Raw genomic sequence first — 17,276 nt, 5'->3', positions numbered from 1 at the left:
CTAAGTCATAAGTCTGGAGAAAATTTTTGCAAAATTGCTTTCAGAGATTTGGCCTCTCAACTGGTCAGATTACTGTTCAGAGCTCTCAGACTCACTGGAAACCTTTTCTTTGTTAAAGACACCATTTACTAAGAACATCCACATGGGTGGATTTGGATGCTGGAACAGCAGGACCCTTTGGCCCTTAGCACCAAAAATTTCTTTCCCATTAGGGGTCATTTTTTCCTTCATATGCCTTCATAACATAGTTACAGTTCTGAGATTTCCCTTAATTGCAGTTTAACTGGGAGAGGGAATTTCCTCCTTCTTTCAGTCAGTTAATACAAAGATCTAAGTTATGAGATATGATTCTGGTCAGAATAATAACCTTTTGCTTTAAAAGTATAACCAAGTGTATGCTTGTTGAAAACAAGTCATTAACTTATTTTTCTGTAAGAGCCATTGGGAACTTGTCCAGCTTCCTGGGAAGATCTGGTGAGGTTTTCACTTTTTTGTTAACTGGGAGAGGTTTCCCATCTTCCTTACCGCATCCAGCTAGCCTGTTCTGGCCTGCTTTAGAAACTTGGGGCAGACTTGAAAAGACATCAGTTAGAGGCATTTATAAGTTGCACATACCTTGTCAGGTCTTCATGAAATTGTTGAGGTGAATCACCTTTGCCTGTTCCTAGTGTATGAATGGATTTATTTCCTTTTCAATTTCAGTGAAAGACACAGGTATCAAGCATTGTAATTTGTTCCTAGTAAATCAAATGGATGGTAGACAGTCAAATTCCTATTCTGGTTAAACAAACAAACAAACAACCCCCCACACACATACAAATGGCTATTGCAATTTAATCACCATCCTGATTATCTCATTTTTTCATGTAGACACTTCCTTGAATTATTGAGTGTTTTAGGAACAACACTGATAGCAACAATGTGCAATGAATAACATTAAACATCCTAGACAATGTAAGAAAATGTAGATTTGGTTAGCATCAGTAGAGGTGGAATAGAGTTTCTGGAATTCAAGCATATTGGAAATACCAAATCTGTATTTTAAACTAATACATACAATCAAACCTCTCCTCAAACTAATAGATGCTGGACATATTACAGAGACATAGTCAGTCTTTGATAAAATTACTTTTAAGATAAATGGAAACTTTACCCTGCTCTGTAGTGATATTTGTTGCTATATGAGGCTCTGAATTGGAGATATAACTACTTGTTAAGGGCAAACGAAATAAAAGGAATCATTTAAGTTGATGTCAGGAAAGGAAATTGCTGGTTGTACCCAGGATCTGAAATGAAATTCTGCTGCAGCACATGATCTTAATTTTGGCCTTGCAGAAAGTTGTATTCTTTGGCCAAATTTTAACACATATACATTTTTTCTCACTGTAGTGATTTGGAATCCTTCCATAAAGGAGAATGTCCAAATGTGGCATTTCTTTTATTTAAGTGATTAGAAAAAGCAGGAATTACAACCTTTACTTTTATTGTGTATTTACTACAGTAGAATTAAAATGCAAACCATTCTGTGAGCCTGTTTATAAGGCATGAAGTTACTTTTGTTTTGCTTGACAAAATGGCCGAAACACTGCCAGCAGTATGTCTGGAATGTTATTTACTCGGTCCATTTCTGTGGTTTTTCTTTGTAGCACTGTACATATACCACAGTTAGAGGTCATTTACTTACAACTGACCAAACTAATACCCCTGAAGCTGCAGTTATTCTTCTCATCAGGGGCTTTATAATAAAAGGTTCATCATGTTCTACAGCTTCTGTGGTTGCACCTTTTCCCTCTCTCACCCTCCCTCACTTTTCTTAATCAGAATTGCTTTTGGCGAAGATTTGGAGCACCACTGTTTTTTCTTCCCTTGTTCTCTGTGACTTGATTCCTCTATTAGTGCTTGAATTTCTTACATTGTTTCTTACCATGCCAGCTGATTGAAAGGTATTAACTTGTTTTGCTGGATGACTATTATTATTTTATAATGAGATGGCTATTGAGTATGCTTTTCTATTTAAGTATGTATCATATTTTGTAGTCTCAGTTCCAGACGTTCAACTGGTTGCAGGAAAACCGTGGGTGTTTTAACATTTCCAACAGAAGGGTAGGGCGGGTGGGGAAACTCTTTGGAATGCTGATGAATAATATTTGACTCTTGTAAATGTCTTAAGGCCATGCGGTCCCCTCCCATGCTTGGAAGGCTAGACTTAGTTTTAAAGACATGTGGTCTTGAAGGTATTACCATGATGCTTTGTTTCCTTTCTAAATGTCTGGAGTTGAGAAAACAGTTGAAATGTCTATTATGGACACCAAGGGTTAGTGCAGGAGTACTCTGCAGATGGTGGGCTTTGGTGTGTGCCCTTGCTAGTCCTGTCTGCTGCACAGTGCTCCATTAATCCCTTGCATGTTAGCCAGAGGGCTTCATTCTCCCACTTATTTTTTCCTAGATGTACTTAATTTCAAAAATTATGTAACTTTTGAGTTGTTAATGTCTGTGATGTTTACAAGCATAGCAGAAATCGCCTTACAGCAGAACATGAGTTGGGAACTACATTAACTTGCAATTTAGTGTGCTTTCAATGGCAGAGTAGTATTTCATAACAGTCTTTTTCCACAATTTCTTCTTACAGTACCTGAGTCCAAAGCAGCGTAGATACAGATTGGGTTGTTCTCCCCTGTTGTGAAAAGCAGATATTTAGTGAATATCATGACTCCTTCTCACTTCTGTGCTTCCTTCCTCTGCATTTGCAGAAATGATCAACTCTTATCATCAGATGGTACCTTTTTAGTTTGTTTTAAGTTTCAACAAGCACATGTGCTGTACTACACATGGCTTCTGTTGCTTTTGGATAGTGACTTGTTTCCTTTATAAAATGTTACTGCTTTGTTTATTTCCAGCTTTGATCATTTAATTGATAAATGCTTGCTGCCTATATTCACACCTGCTTTTATTATCTTGGCATATATATAAATGTTACTATTCAAATAAATCAGTCTTGTAATTTGAAAAATATAAAACTTTGGTTTAAGTTACTTCTTACAGGTTTGACAGTTGAATACGAAACAACTGCTTGGCAGAATTGTAGTTTGATTCTTTGCCAACCAACAATGAAGTACAACCTAATTCCTAAAAACGCCTGAGCTATAAACTATCAGTCATGACCTGGCAGGCTGACAAGTCTAGTAAAGCCTATATATTTTTATGGCCATCCAGTGCATGTTATAGGAGGTCAATAATGTATTTTGTCACTCATTCCTATTGTGCAGCCCACACATCATCTTCCTGTCACAGAGCGTACTGCCAGGAGGGAGCCATCTCTGTGGAACACGTCTGTGCCATGAAATTGCTCATGCTTGGTTTGGACTGGCCATTGGCGCTCGTGATTGGACTGAAGAGTGGATAAGTGAAGGTTTTGCCACTTTTTTAGAAGATATATTTTGGGCTAGGGCACAACAGGTAAGGTTGATGATACATTACTTCTCAGTTGAATTATGTGCAAATGAAAATTATATATACCCTGCTGTGAATTAGATATAAATTAAACCTCCTGTGTTACGAAGACAAGTCTTTTAAAACAATATTGGAATTTGCATGATAACTTGATGTAAAAAGAAAAAAAACCCCTTCCTGATCCACGGTGAACACTAATCTTTACAGAGGTGGAGGTCAGTGCAAATGGGAATGTAAGCATGTGTTTGTCAATTATTATCTTCCCACAAATACACTACTCAATTATTACAATTCAGCTATCAGACAGTTGCTCTACATTCCACTTTTATTGTGTTCCTGAAACTGTAATAATCAGCAGAGTCTTACTGGCTATTGTCATATTCCAGGTACCTAATGAAAGCGGTCTGGTTTTGTCCAGCAGATAGCCAAGAAGTGTGCCTCAAAACAAAATGGCAGCTGATGAAACAGGGCACCAGAACTTGCACTTTTTCTTTTATACTGCCCAGCAAGAGTTACCCTCATGTCAGAGGCTTAGAAATCATTGTCTGCCTGAAAGTGAAATGCTCATAAATTACATGTCAGCCAGTAAAGTGTTTTTCTGATCCAAGCCTATTTTTTGTTGTACCTCTACTACTTCAAGTGTTTTGTGTGTTAGTCATCTCTTCCTGTGCTTGTGTCAGGCCCTGATTCTACCGCATAAGTCTGCAGAGCTCCATCTGTGGAAGAGCAGGTGGGACTGGGAACTGACATCATACCCTCTTCTGAGCCTCCATTTTATTAAGTATCAAGCATATTTATAGCACTGAACACAACAGAATTCCTTGTCACTTACCATATTTCTGGAACAAGAAGAAGAGGAAGGCTGTCTAAACACTTTGCTTTTCCCTTCTGGTCCTAAGCCTCATTTCTCCATTATATTGAGCATCTCTCCACTCTGTGAGCTCTTCCTCTTAATTCTGTGCTTTTATGAGTCACTTGAAAGCATTTTCATGGTAGTAGACACCCTTCCATGTAGCTGAAGGGAAGGAGTAAGCAACAAAGGAGTGATTAGTATGCTTGTTAATTTATAAGATCAGAAAATGTTGTGGTTTTTTTCCTTTTTAGAGTGTATGAGTAGTTTTGGTGCTATGCAATCCTATAGTTGTACGATTATGAGTATATTCCATAGTGCCTGACTAATTTCATGTGACTGAAATACTGGTGTAGTGCAGGATAATATTAGCTCCTTTTGCTTTCTCCCAGCTCCCATCTTTTCTTTTAATAGAGAAGCATAAATTAGTTGTTATTTGTAAGCTGACAACCTGGCATTTATTTCTTCAGCATGCATGTCTGTTAGTATTACGTAAATGGGGGAAAATCCAACAAGGAGCTTTCACAAGTGTGTCAGAAGTAGTAAGAGTGAAGTCAGGACACAAGCCAGCTCTTTGCTTTCAAGGCTGGGAAGAGTAAAGATGCCACCAAAACCAATATGCCAGGTATTGGTCCTGTACATTCCATTCACTTATTGCCAGTCACTAATGGGAAAACAACGTGCCCATCTCTCTCCTTAGGCAAGAAATATTTAACTGGCTATTGATTTGATGCACACAGCAAGGCTTCTGTTTTCTGTAGTGCTCCTATTAACTCTTACAGCAGCAACTGTTATATTTTGTTTTGTTGTGTTTTTCGTAGCTATTTGTACTCTTTCCTGCATCTTCTGCAGATTAAAGGGAAACAAAACAAGTTTATCTTTCTGAAAATTATTATTGTGTATTGGGAAAGAGAATCAGTGATCTGTGTTTTTTGTATACTAAGCAGCTGTCACATGATGAGGTAAAATGGCAGCAGGAATTGAAAGCTTTACTTCGCTGGAGACGACTCAGGGATGAGGTGCAGAACTCCGAAGAAGAGCTGCAAGTTTTAAGGTAACAATATGACAGTGTAATCTTTGCTTTTACGTGTTCTCTCTCCTGTTTTCCACCATTTTCTCCTTTCAAAGGATATGCATTCAAACCATCTGATTAAATCCACTGCACTTCCTTATTTCCTTCTGAAGAAAGAAAAGTCAAATTAAATTGACTAGGTCGTTCATCTTCTATATAATGCAATTGCTTTTCTCTTTGTTATAGAAAGCTTCCAAAACCAGGGGATTTAGTTTGATATAAAATGTCTCTGAGCAGTTTACAAGAGCCTCTATTCAGGGGAAAAATAAAAAAATAAAGGCCATTTCCTGAACAAAATTCACTGAAGCTGTAACAGATTCACTTTCTGTGGCTGAAGACAAGCACATATGGGAGTGTGGTGTCTAACTGCCAAGCTGAATGAAGCTTTAAAAAACAAATGAAAAACCATAATGCACTATATAAATCTACTCTTTCTTTAGAAATCACTAATACTGCTATTTAAACAAGATTTTGGTCTTTAGGTACCAGATGCCGAGCTCAACTCTTCTTCCATAGCTAAAGACATTAGATAAAACAAAGATTCTTGCTTTGCTAATGATTGATAATCTGGGCATCTGGACTGTTCTGATCGGTGCCCTGAGGATTTCCCGTAGTCTTTTGTCTTGAGTGGCTTCCTAACATCTCCGCTGCTGATGTCCCCAGTCTTTGACCAAGAAAGACAAGTTTGCTGATCCTAACTTAAATTAGCCCTACACTGGCCAAATCACAGAAGTACAGGGACAGATTTCAAGAGACTATGTAGACCATTCTTCTACCCTGAAATACAGGTAGTATACACAGACCATCTGAAGAAGGTTTTTGCTAACGCGTTCTAGAAACCTCCAATGAAAGAGTTTCCATGGTACATAGCTAAGCTGTTTTAGGGTTAACAGTTAAAAATTGCTTCGTAATGCACAGATGAAATATCGTTTATTTCAAACGTTGTAGGTTTATTCTTTTCTTTCACCAAGTGGAAACAAAGAACAAATTGATCACAAATGGATCCCTGTGTTGTATTTTTAAATGTTTTTGGAAGGCCTTTGCCATTTCATGCATTTTGAGGTCCTCCCTCCCTTTTTGTGCTTTCCCAGTAGGATTTAAAGCCTTTTATATCTGGGCAATGTTCACCGACATGGAAGTTCCTCTCTGTTGCCTCATGTCATCTGAAAATGTATCACTGAGTTTGCATAACTGTAGTCCTTCATTGATCTGGTTTACATGTTTATTGATGAATTGTTTATCATACATATAAGTAGTCAGTGAAGTTTTGCGTTTGCAAGTGTGCGATTTGATGATAGGTGTAAATACAAAAGCAAGCTTTACTGCTAGCTGTCATACAGCTGCTACCTACACAATTACTTATTGACAGATGCTGGCGGTTTAATCTGTTTTAAAATAAATTCTTTTTAGGATAGCCCTTGTGATATGAGGCTTATCTGGATGTATAGTTCCATTTTCAACATTATGGAATCACATGTCATATTTTCAATTAATTAAGCAGTTGTTACTTTTAATAAAATGTGTGTGGTGTACATTTTTAAAATTGTTTTTCTAAGGGCCAAAATATCCTTTGCAGTTTGAAACTCAGGAAGGATTGATTTATCTTTAAATTGAAACTTAAGCTTTCTATTGACTTTCACAGTTAGTAGACGTTAAATCTCTGTAATAAGCATGCTGTGTACCTTTTGCATAGTGGTGTTCTCAATGCTAATACAAAAGAATGACAAATCATTTTTCATTTGAAAAATGTGCCTCTAGTATACACTTCAGGAGAGGAACATGATACCGGCTTGGGTTTCAGGCAATCTCTTCCTCTCTGATGTCTCTAGTTTCCTGTGATTGCATTTAAAGACTTTCCACTGGTTTCAGTCAGGTATAAATATTTTCTGCTGGTTTTGTGGCATGGACTTGCATAGGTTGTCTCTTCATATCCTTACTGGTTTTTTAATTTTTTTTTCCTTCTTCCTTGTGAAATTATGTCCATGTGCTTTCCAGAGTTGGTATGTAAGAGAGAAGAGTTCAGTTTTGGCATTGCACTGGGTTTTGAGCCTATACTGAGGCCTATGCTGGTTCAGGCTTGTGTTTTTATATAAGAATAATAAACCTAAATGATAATTATGTCAGGAAGAAAAAAAAACAACAGCCAACCCACTCTTCCCAAGCATAAGCTTGTTCTTCAATTACTTTTTTGTTCCCTGCTGGATGATCATGTGATTTTCTGTGCTTTCTCCTGACAGCAGGAAAACTCTGGCCAAAACTTGACGGCTGATCCTATTAACTTTTGATCCAGCAAATGCATACCTGTTCAGACTAGGTGAAAGCCACTCGGCAAACTGATCATCAGGATGATGTTTCTTCTTATGGTTATTTGATACTATGGTATAGTAGCATGACATAAGCTACCTATGAAAAAAGAAGTCAGGTATGAAAGAAATAAGTAAGTGTCTTTTCAGCAGACAGCAACTCTGAAAAGCAGCACTAGCAAATCTTAGTATTGAAAAAGAATTTGTGGCACTGTAGTGCTCATACAGAATAAGACTTCAGACAGAATACTGTGTATTTTCTCAGAGTTTGAAGCAAACTTGCAGGGATAAAAGCACTTGTGAAATATGTCCTGGCACTTACTCTGCTGGCAAGCATCAGCACCAGCACTCTAATTCAGTCTTTCATTTTATGAAAGCAAAGAAGGCTAGAGAAGTCCATTTCATTCTGTGGAATAAAGCTGGTGGTGAGACTGCTTCATGTTCTGGTCCCTATGACTGAACTTCAGTTTGTGATTCTTCATGAAGACAAACCAGTGTTGATATCTAATTCTCAGTTTGTCTCTGAGTTCCACCTGAGTCAAGTCCATTTCCCTCCTGAAGCAACGCTCTTTGAAGGCTCTGTAGGTATTTAATAACAAGTTTTATCACACTCATAGAAGACATGCCTTTCATATAGTCTCTTGTGGTCTCTGCATTGGTTTTCATGACTAGCTGCCATATCAGAGTATTTAATTGCCAAGGACTTTCTGGTGAATTGTACTTTTACTTTGTACAATGTTCTTCTCCATCTGGAGAAATTTACCATTATCTAAAATGTGCTAGGTAGCAGATTGAATACTTTGATTCAGGTTGCCTTTAGCATTAGGCCTAGCTTCATCAACTAGGTTAGATGCCAGGTTTTGTAGGTCAGTGTAACAAACATTCAGTCTCTGTACCTTCAATGTGTTGTAAATATACTCAGCATTGCTTTGAAATAGTGTGCTGAAATACTGATAGCAGAGAACAGGGTAACTTTCTGAATGTTTACACTCTTTTGCAAACATCATCAGGGGTATATGTATGTCCTGTGCAAAAGGAAATTCTTCAGTACCATCATCCAGATGGGATACTGCTTTCTAGTCACCTACCAGGATCTACGCAGGCACAAAGTTGGTTGAGGAAAGAAGGAAGTATGGTTGCGTAATTTAGAATAATTGTGATTATGAGATGTACTTCAGTTTAGTGTGGATCCTGTAGCCTGTGCTCAAACTCCATTTTTCAGTCTATAGACTGGGCTATTTATTATGAGAGAAATGAAACAGTTTGGGCTTTTTATATAGGCAGAGAACAATGAAGAGTTACGTATGGACTGCCAGTAGGCCTTCCTTCCAGGAGACTCATCCGGAATGGAAACAGGTGGACCTCTGCTCTTCTAAGTGCATCTGCAATGGTTACATTGTCTTGAAGAACTGGAGTTACCATAGGATAAGAAAAGAGTTATTGATCTCCTCCTTTCAATATAGAAGGGAGACCTTCCTTGAAGGAAAATATGAACTATAGCATGGTAAAGGGCTGTGTTAGGAACAGTGTAAAATCGAATTAGCATTTTTGTGCTGGTTTACCTGCAATTGAGTTAATTTTCCTCATGCAGTTAGAAACTGTTGTTTTTCATGGCTAGCACAGTTATTGTTTGGATTTAGTTCGAGAATAATAAGATAGCACCCTGGGATATAATTAATATTTTTTTTCAAGTATCTTTCCAGAGTTTTTGAGTCAAGATGAATAAAATGTAAGAACTTAGTGATATCTTAGTTGTGGTCCAGGAGCCAAGGTCTTTCTGGGCTCTGTCTGCAGGTGTGAGGCAGCGGGGAAGGGGGGCATGGATGGGGCAGAGCTTGACTGACACCCAGGCTGATCAATGAGAGTATTCCATGCCATTGGTGTCGTGCTTTGTATGTAAGGAGAGTTGGGTTTTCCAGCCTGACAGATCATTTCCTGTTCTGCTCCATTTTGAGTTCTGTTCGGAGTTTTCTTTTGGTTTGGCCCTTTGCCATCCTGCCGTTTTGCAGTGGCCTCTGGGCCTTTCTGCCCTCTCAGCCTTTTTTTTTCTCTCTTTCTGGAATCCACTGTTCGGGTGCTCTCTTTTCCCAGGACTGGCTGCTCAGCACAGACGGAGTTTGTGAGGAATTCCATTGAATATCATTTACATTATATATATTTTATATATATATATATGTATATATTAGAAGTAGTAGTAGCATATTAGGATTATTTTGTTGTTTTATTAAACTGTGTTTATCTCAATCCATGGGTTTCTCCCTTTCCTTTTGATTCTCTCCCCTGTTAGGGGGTGGGAAGAGTGAACGAGTGGCTATTGTGGTTGTGATTGCTAGCTCGGGTTAAACCGCAGCAACTTTGTTTTTCTATTTTATTTCATACAGTTAGATTTTTTGAAGATTTGACTGTGTGAAGTGGATTTCATGTGCAGAGTTCCTAAATACAGTGCCTAAAAAGTGAAAATACAAGCTTAGCACTCTGGACAGAACCATAATAAGATGCCATTACACAGATACAAAAAAGGAAGCATGTTTTCCTCAAAGCTGACATAGACATGAAAGAAATTTGATCACAGGGATTAGCTTGTGAGAAGTGTGTGAGTCATGTGGTTTGAAGAATCCTGTACTGCTGTGGCCTGTTTTGTAGGAGCGGGAGGAAAGGTGTTTGGTTAGAACGCTTAGAACTGGAGAGGTTGTTTCAGTTGCAGGGTCAGGTTCCTAAGACAGACATCAGTTCTCAGACCACTGTTAGCTGGGATGTTTTCCGGATGGAAGGAAAAAAGCTAGAGGGCCCTTCAGTACTATGCCTGTGAAGGCACTGCTTACAAATGAAGAAAAAATGTTTGCATAGCTTCTGTTAGTTTCACTCTGTGCTTATAAGAGCCTAGAAGTCCTCCAAACTTCACTGCTATAGATTTCTGGCATACCAGATGCTGTTATTACATTTTAAAATCAGGCAGTGAAGAAGTAGGTTTTTTCTAGACAGTATTGTGTGTAAACTCCGAACCTGTGTGTGTGTGAAACTCATGATCTTTTAAAATTTTGACTACTTTTCTTCCAACCCCAAATGGCAGAAATTAAAAACAGAACATAATTCCTTCTGCAGTGTATTGCATGCAGGTGATAGAGATTATTCTTGCAAGTATAGTCATGTAAACTGTTAAGCCAATGTTCAGGTATAAGAAGAGATATCTCTAGTTGAACGTAATGACTTCAGTATCCATCCCTTCCCCTTAAAATTTCTTTTTTTTTTTTTTTTTCTCATTTCTCTTTGTTCATCATGTAGCTGTGCACTGTAGAATGGCATGCAATGTGATCTCATGCTGGCAGCAAAAAAGTGTACCAACTTAGTGATGAATTTCATTTATATCCCACCTGTCTGGTCAGCTATGTACAAAATTGCATTAACAGTATGATTTCTTTGTTTGTTTGCCTGTCTAAGCCAAGTTATTTACTTATGGTGAAGACTGAACTAGTCACAGGTGTCTAAAGTTACTATGTAATTCACAATGCTTTCAACTATGAGAACATGTAATGTATGTAGTTGGTTCTTTACTTCCTTGTCCAAGACTTAAATAAGTTGTTACCATTTTAGGCCCAAAAAGGAGAGCACAGGAGAACTGAGTGAGTCTGGAGCATCTGTTATCAAACATGGTCTTAAAGCAGAAAAAATTTTCATGCAGGTTCACTATTTGAAGGTGAGTACTATCAGCTGATTTTTATTGAAATTGCTTTATTAATATGATAAAGACTTCTTCTAGACATCAGCTGATTCATAGCATCCTATTTGTTTCTGGCTTAATTTCTTGCAGGGTTATTTCCTTCTGCGGTCTCTGGCAAGGACAATAGGGGAGGCTTCATACCTTGCATCTTTACGAAAATTTGTTCATAAGTTCCATGGGCAGCTTGTACTTTCTCAGGTACTGTGCTTGGGGTTGTTCCAAACTTTCTGAAAAAACAAATGACCTAAATGTTCAGTTTGACTTTCTAAATCATCACTTCTGGTTGTGGTGAAAAGAAAGATGCAATTGTAGCTTGGCAATATTGGTGAAATTCCTACCTGCTAGAGGGCAGAACATTTTTTGGGGGTGATACATAAATTGGACACCATGCTAGTATCTGATAATGTAATTTTTTTTTTCTTTTAACTTGATACTTTGAAAGGTCAATGCTCATAGGTGCTGATGCTCTCAAAGATAGAGTCATTTACCATACTGGAATTGTATTCTTTAGTCTTTTAGCTCATGGGTTTTGGTTGTGATCAGTCAGTCTTTTCCCTGATACCTCTGTTTCTGCTAGAGAGGAAACATAGGGTAGGAGTGTAACTGAAAACTTCTGTAAATCGTAACAGTCTGTGCATGTTATATTTCTGACTTTATTTCCTTCTTTGCTGCTTGGTGCTTCATTCAATGATTACCATTTCATAGTCTTTCTCATGAGGACAGTCTCTTTCTCACCAAGTCAGAGAGTGATGTGCCCATCACTCTGTGATAGTGCACCCACCTGAATTAGTCTTGTCACAGCCTCTGTATAGGTTTCCTCATCATGGTCCATACTCCCGTGCTTTCTTAAACATTGTTACTGAGGTATTAATCTAAAAGGCGTGTTTAAGATGTGCTGCTTCTTTCTTTCAGTAGACTTTCTCTAACATTGATACCACGCAGTGGCAGCCCACTCTTAAGAGCAGTTGTCATATCTCAGGATTTCTTCCTGGATTGGTGAAGGCTTGGTTGTAAAAAATAATGTTGAATTAGGAATCAGAATCTGCCCTAAGTCCAACTGCATATATTAATCACTTGAACTACAGACTTAGCTTGTTCTCTTGCTGGCATAAATGGTGTATAATTGTACCATGCAAAGTAGAACAGCTTTAAAAAGATTGAACAAGTCACACCACAGTATATTGTACCATCTGTCATGTAGAGAACCCAGCTGGGGTTCTAAATGGAAATGTACCTTTCCCTTGGTCTTTCTGAAAGAGTCCTGTAAGCTGTCTTGTTCTCCAGTGTTTTGTTTTGAGAAGGGAATGACACGGTTCTCCAAACCCGAAGTTCTAGGAAATCTTGTCATGCAGCTTGCGCCATGCAACTCCAGCTTGTTGATTTTCTAATGCTGTGAAGACAACCATTCATGGGATTGTCTGTGAACCAGCTGTGCCTGTAACAAAAGGCACAACATGACAAATGGTTGGCATCACTAGAAGAGCAGTGTGATGGGAGTGAGGGGCAGGGGAAGAGAGAAGAAAATGGTTATGAGTGAATTTCTGAAACCAGTTTCTTTGATGATGTCTGTCTTTTCTGAAGTTACAGTTGAAATCTTTGAGAGGATTCAGGATGGTGATAAACATCTCCTTGCAAAACAGAGTAAGGGCCTCTGATTTTTAGGGAATGGGGTCTAACACATAACTGTTTCTTCCAGCCATGATGATTCTTTGCTCCTGCACTTGCTGTTTTGAATCTCACTCTTATGGGGTGAGATGTATGCCTGTGTATGTTACAAATAGCTCACAGACCTGTGGATTCTTTTGTATGTCAAGTCACCCAGAAGTTAGGCATAGTAGCTCTATTGCAACAGCTCCTGTGAAGGAACATGTGGGTTGTTAAGGGAGTTAAAGTTTCCACTGCTGCAGCTGTTTGCTGTACCATGTTACTGAGATACTGAGCAGTTACGTTTGGGCATAGTGTGGAAGATGCCAGTGTCTTTATGAGCCTTGTCTACACTATGGTGTCCAAAATCATAAATATGACACTCCACTATTACAAAGCTGGAAAGTTACAGAAATCATGAAACTGCTAAAAGCACGAAGCAGCCCAGTGTTTTAGTCTGCAGGTAGGAAAGGTGCACACATTTTGGTGAGAAAAAGCTAGCTTGTTGCTCCTGGTTGACATGAGAGGAGTTGTGTCAGCAGACTGTTTAAATGCTGCAAAATATCTTAGCACATTATACTATTAGTTATGATAGCTAGATTGCATTGTAATTGAACTACCCTTGTACTAGACTTCTGCCTTTGTCCATCGTTCTGCTATGAAATGTCAATTTGTAGCTTATCTGCCTCCAGTCTCATAAGATGAAATGCTGTATGTTGTTTCTGCACCCAGAAACGACCATTTTTCTTATTATATAGGCAATTGTTCAGTGTTTTAATGATTGAAGCAAGAGTAAGTGATGCTTTTATTTCAGGTTTCTTAGGCTACTTTTTATTTGAATATGTGCAACATATCCATAGCTGCATGCTTAATGTGGGTCAAAAAATATACTTTCCTTCATTTGAAGATACTTGATTTGGTGGAGAAAATGCTGAGTACTATAGAACTTTTATTGTATGCTTTTTCTGCTTTTACCTTGTTTCACAGCAGCCTAAATCCAGCTCCCATTGAAGTTGCTAGGAAGGGAATTTCAACATCATCCTGTTGTTTGGTCACTATGTTAAAAATGAAAAGGGGATAGGGCTATATCCAATTGTAAATGCACTTTCTTTGTAAGAAGTTTTAAAATTTGTATTTATTTCAGTGTCTGGTATAGGTAGATAAACAATCACAGCAGGTGTTGCAAATGCAGAAGCAATGAAGTCAAGTTAGTACAAAGTTTATTATTCAAGTTCCTTCTTGAACAAACATGCTGTCAGTGCTTAAATGATTAAAAGATATAAAATAAATAGAGGTGCAAATGGTAAGTCTAAATATCATAGTGTTGACTTTCACTTTGTCTGAAATAATTGTAGAAGTTCTCAGCTTTAGGAATTGTGGGGATGAGGGAAAGTAAAAACCGTGAAAATAATTGCCCATGTTCTGAATACTAGTCTTGTTTTCAGTGGTGTTTGTACTATTTTTCCTAGATGTAGCTGCAGGTGCAAGGAAATTACTTCAGATGTAAAACATTAATCAGTTTGCCTTTTTCCTCCATTTTGATTGCGTGTTCAGTATGTTTTTAATAGTAGTTTTTGTTTATTTTAGTCGAGTTAGCAACAGAGGAGTAAAGCAAGTCTGGAATCTTTGAGAAGGATTTTAAAAAATCTTCAACTTTTCTTTCTGTGAGATAATTCATTTAGTAACTGTATTGAACTAACTTTTAAAAGAACTAATAGAGTGATATTGACTATAAATAAATAGAAAGGAGTGCAAGTTGCTGATATTCCTAACAGTTAAAACTATTGTTCAGTTTGCTATTGAAATAAGAAAACCATGGGAATTTACTTGTTTGCGGACTTTAATTTTCATGCTTGCTAACCTGTGAGCTTGAGTGACCAAGTGTTAACATCAGTGGGGAGTGGTGTGGACTCTGGTGCTGTCCCATCCACAGCAGCCTCTAGGACAGGCGTCTTTGCTTTCTACGCTTTCATGTGCTTGGAAAACAGAAATATATGGGGCAGTTTTACTCAGACTGAGTTGGTTTCCTGTTCCAGTTCTTGCATAAATGAACATATTCCTACTTTTTTGTTAGCTGTGCACCATGCAGCTTCCATTCACTTTCCTTTTATATAAATATATATATATATATGTATAATGAGACAACCTTTAATTAGTATATGATCACTGCCCTTTTCTTATTTTTTTTTCAAAGACCTTTCCCTCATTTATGTAGAATAGGTGTTTCTTTCATATGAAGCAGCTGTGTAGTATTTTGTTCTCTGTTCATTGTTCATATGCACTTTATTTACCATGCAGTATGCTTTTCTTTCTGTTCATCTTTTTAAATTCTAGCAAGTGTAAGGCAATAAAAAAGACTGCTTCACTAGGTCAGACATTTTAACCTGAGATTAACACTTAAAGGTGTGTTCAAGTTGCATGCCTTCACTTCCCTGCCTGGGGTCTAGTTTGAACTTCCCATCAATAAGGTAAGGGGAATGCCAATGCTTTGTTCATTGGACTGAGTGATGGTCAGCATACTTCTTCCAATTTATGTGGTCTCTGAATGGACTTATCTGGTCTCTGGAGTTACCTGCTTTGAGATGCTTTGAGATGTTTTGACATGCACAAAGACGTTTTTTTGTGAAAGACCCAAGGCTCTGACAGAAACTCTTTTACAAATATAGCTGGGGTGATTTAAGACTTGCTTCCCTCAGTTAGTCACACTGTACCTAAGAGGACAAATACAGTGTTGTTAGTATGGACAGTTTACTAAGATGGGTTTGTGTGAAAGCACTGGATTGTGAATTTGGACAGCTCAGGTAGGGATACAGGTTGCCTTCTGCTCCTGTGCTACACGGGGACAATAACCCCCATCAGCAAAATGCCAGGAAGGGCCATCCAGGGGGCTGCTACCACGTTAATGATCCACAAGAAGATTTACCAGAAATCCTCGTCAGGTCTTCATATGTGCTATGTTTTCTCGTTTGCCACAATAGTCATTTTTTCTTCAGTGAATTGCTAGTGATCTGAATTCAGTTCCTTGGCATGAGGTAAATGGGCAACAAATTCTGCTTTTGACTGGAGCTTGTCAGTGGCTCTGTCGCCTGGGGCTTAAACTGTTAAACTGTCTGGCTAATGATTGCTGCCTGATAATAGAGTGTATAGCTGGGGAGTCTTGCCTACTCATGGTAGGAAGTTGTTGTATTTGGAGGGGCAATCTGGGCTTGTTAGCAAAACACCAAGAGAAGGATTTCAACATGTTGCCGATGAATGGGGAGGGAATTAAAAACAAACAGGATCCTAGGAAGGGTGCTCATTATTTATTTTTCCACCCAAACCGGACAAAGTAACATTCGCCATTTAGTTATGTCATTTGCAGACTGCATAATTGATAGGGGTAGTTTAGCTTTGAGTGGGTAATTTCCGTAAGTGCATCTGGAGTTTATTTGTTGCCAACTGAATGTCCTTTTAGATCTATCACTTTTAGCCACAAAATCTCCATTGCTTTTATGCACCCCATTTATATTTCAGTTAGAGAATTTAACTGAAAATATCTCTTGGTCATAGAGTGTTTGAAATATCTAGATTTTAGTTTTTCATAAAGAGGATATAATTTGTCTTTTAATATTCAGTGTTCTTTATTTATTATCAACATGTGTGATCAGAGAGAGGTACCTGTCTGGTGCCCTAAAACAGTTCAAGAGTAGAAACTCAGATCTGTCTAATCAGTGCTTCAAGTAACCTTCTTTCCTACGGTTCTCAAAATAACTTCTCTCAACATACTTCTCAGTCATTGGGCTCCCACTTTTCTTTGCCTTTAACTCAGACATGCTATATGCATTAACAGTGCAAAGAAAATTTCTCCCTGATCTCAATTCATCGTCTGCATCCAGATTTGACCTGCTCAGCAGCAGGCCAAAGTTGCAGTTGTGATTAAAATTGTTAGCTTCAGTCTGGACTATGGTGAAAGCAGACAAGAGTCTTTAGGGAATTTAATTATGAGGGTCTAGCAAATCCTTAGTGAACATGTGTGAACGCATTTTTCAAGGACTTTTTCAGTTTGGCTAAATGCCAATAAAATTCCACAAACTGCAGAATAACAGTTTCTGTATATAGGGAAAAGTTGTTTTCTAGCCTCTGGGTTTCCAGGCAGGGAAGAACAACAGGAGAACATAGGGAAGTGAGATTATTTAATAACATGAATATAAGCCACCTTGTTAACAATGCACCACTGTGGCGGCATGTGATTTCTAACTC

The 17,276-nt window shown here is 38.1% G+C and overlaps 1 protein-coding gene across 23 annotated transcripts in view; it reads left to right on the top strand.

The window, feature by feature from the left end:
* AOPEP (aminopeptidase O (putative)) overlaps positions 1-17,276 on the top strand; it is a 199,283-nt gene that overhangs the window by 72,015 nt on the left and 109,992 nt on the right. For 20 of the 23 annotated variants that reach the window (XR_010607772.1, XR_010607783.1, XR_010607781.1 and 17 more), the window contains 4 exons: positions 3,267-3,456; positions 5,245-5,354; positions 11,267-11,369; positions 11,484-11,591. Coding sequence is in view for 5 of the 23 variants with exons in the window: in XM_065655560.1 (XP_065511632.1) it covers positions 3,267-3,456; positions 5,245-5,354; positions 11,267-11,369; positions 11,484-11,591 (511 nt within the window). In the remaining 18 variants the exon portion in view is untranslated. The remainder of the gene's footprint in view (positions 1-3,266; positions 3,457-5,244; positions 5,355-11,266; positions 11,370-11,483; positions 11,592-17,276) is intronic. The other 3 variants (XR_010607782.1, XR_010607780.1, XM_065655565.1) reach the window with 1 other exon arrangement.

Source organism: Caloenas nicobarica, chromosome Z, assembly GCF_036013445.1.
Source record: "Caloenas nicobarica isolate bCalNic1 chromosome Z, bCalNic1.hap1, whole genome shotgun sequence".
Classification (NCBI taxonomy): Eukaryota; Metazoa; Chordata; class Aves; order Columbiformes; family Columbidae; genus Caloenas; species Caloenas nicobarica.
This window is presented reverse-complemented; position numbering and strand designations above follow the sequence as displayed.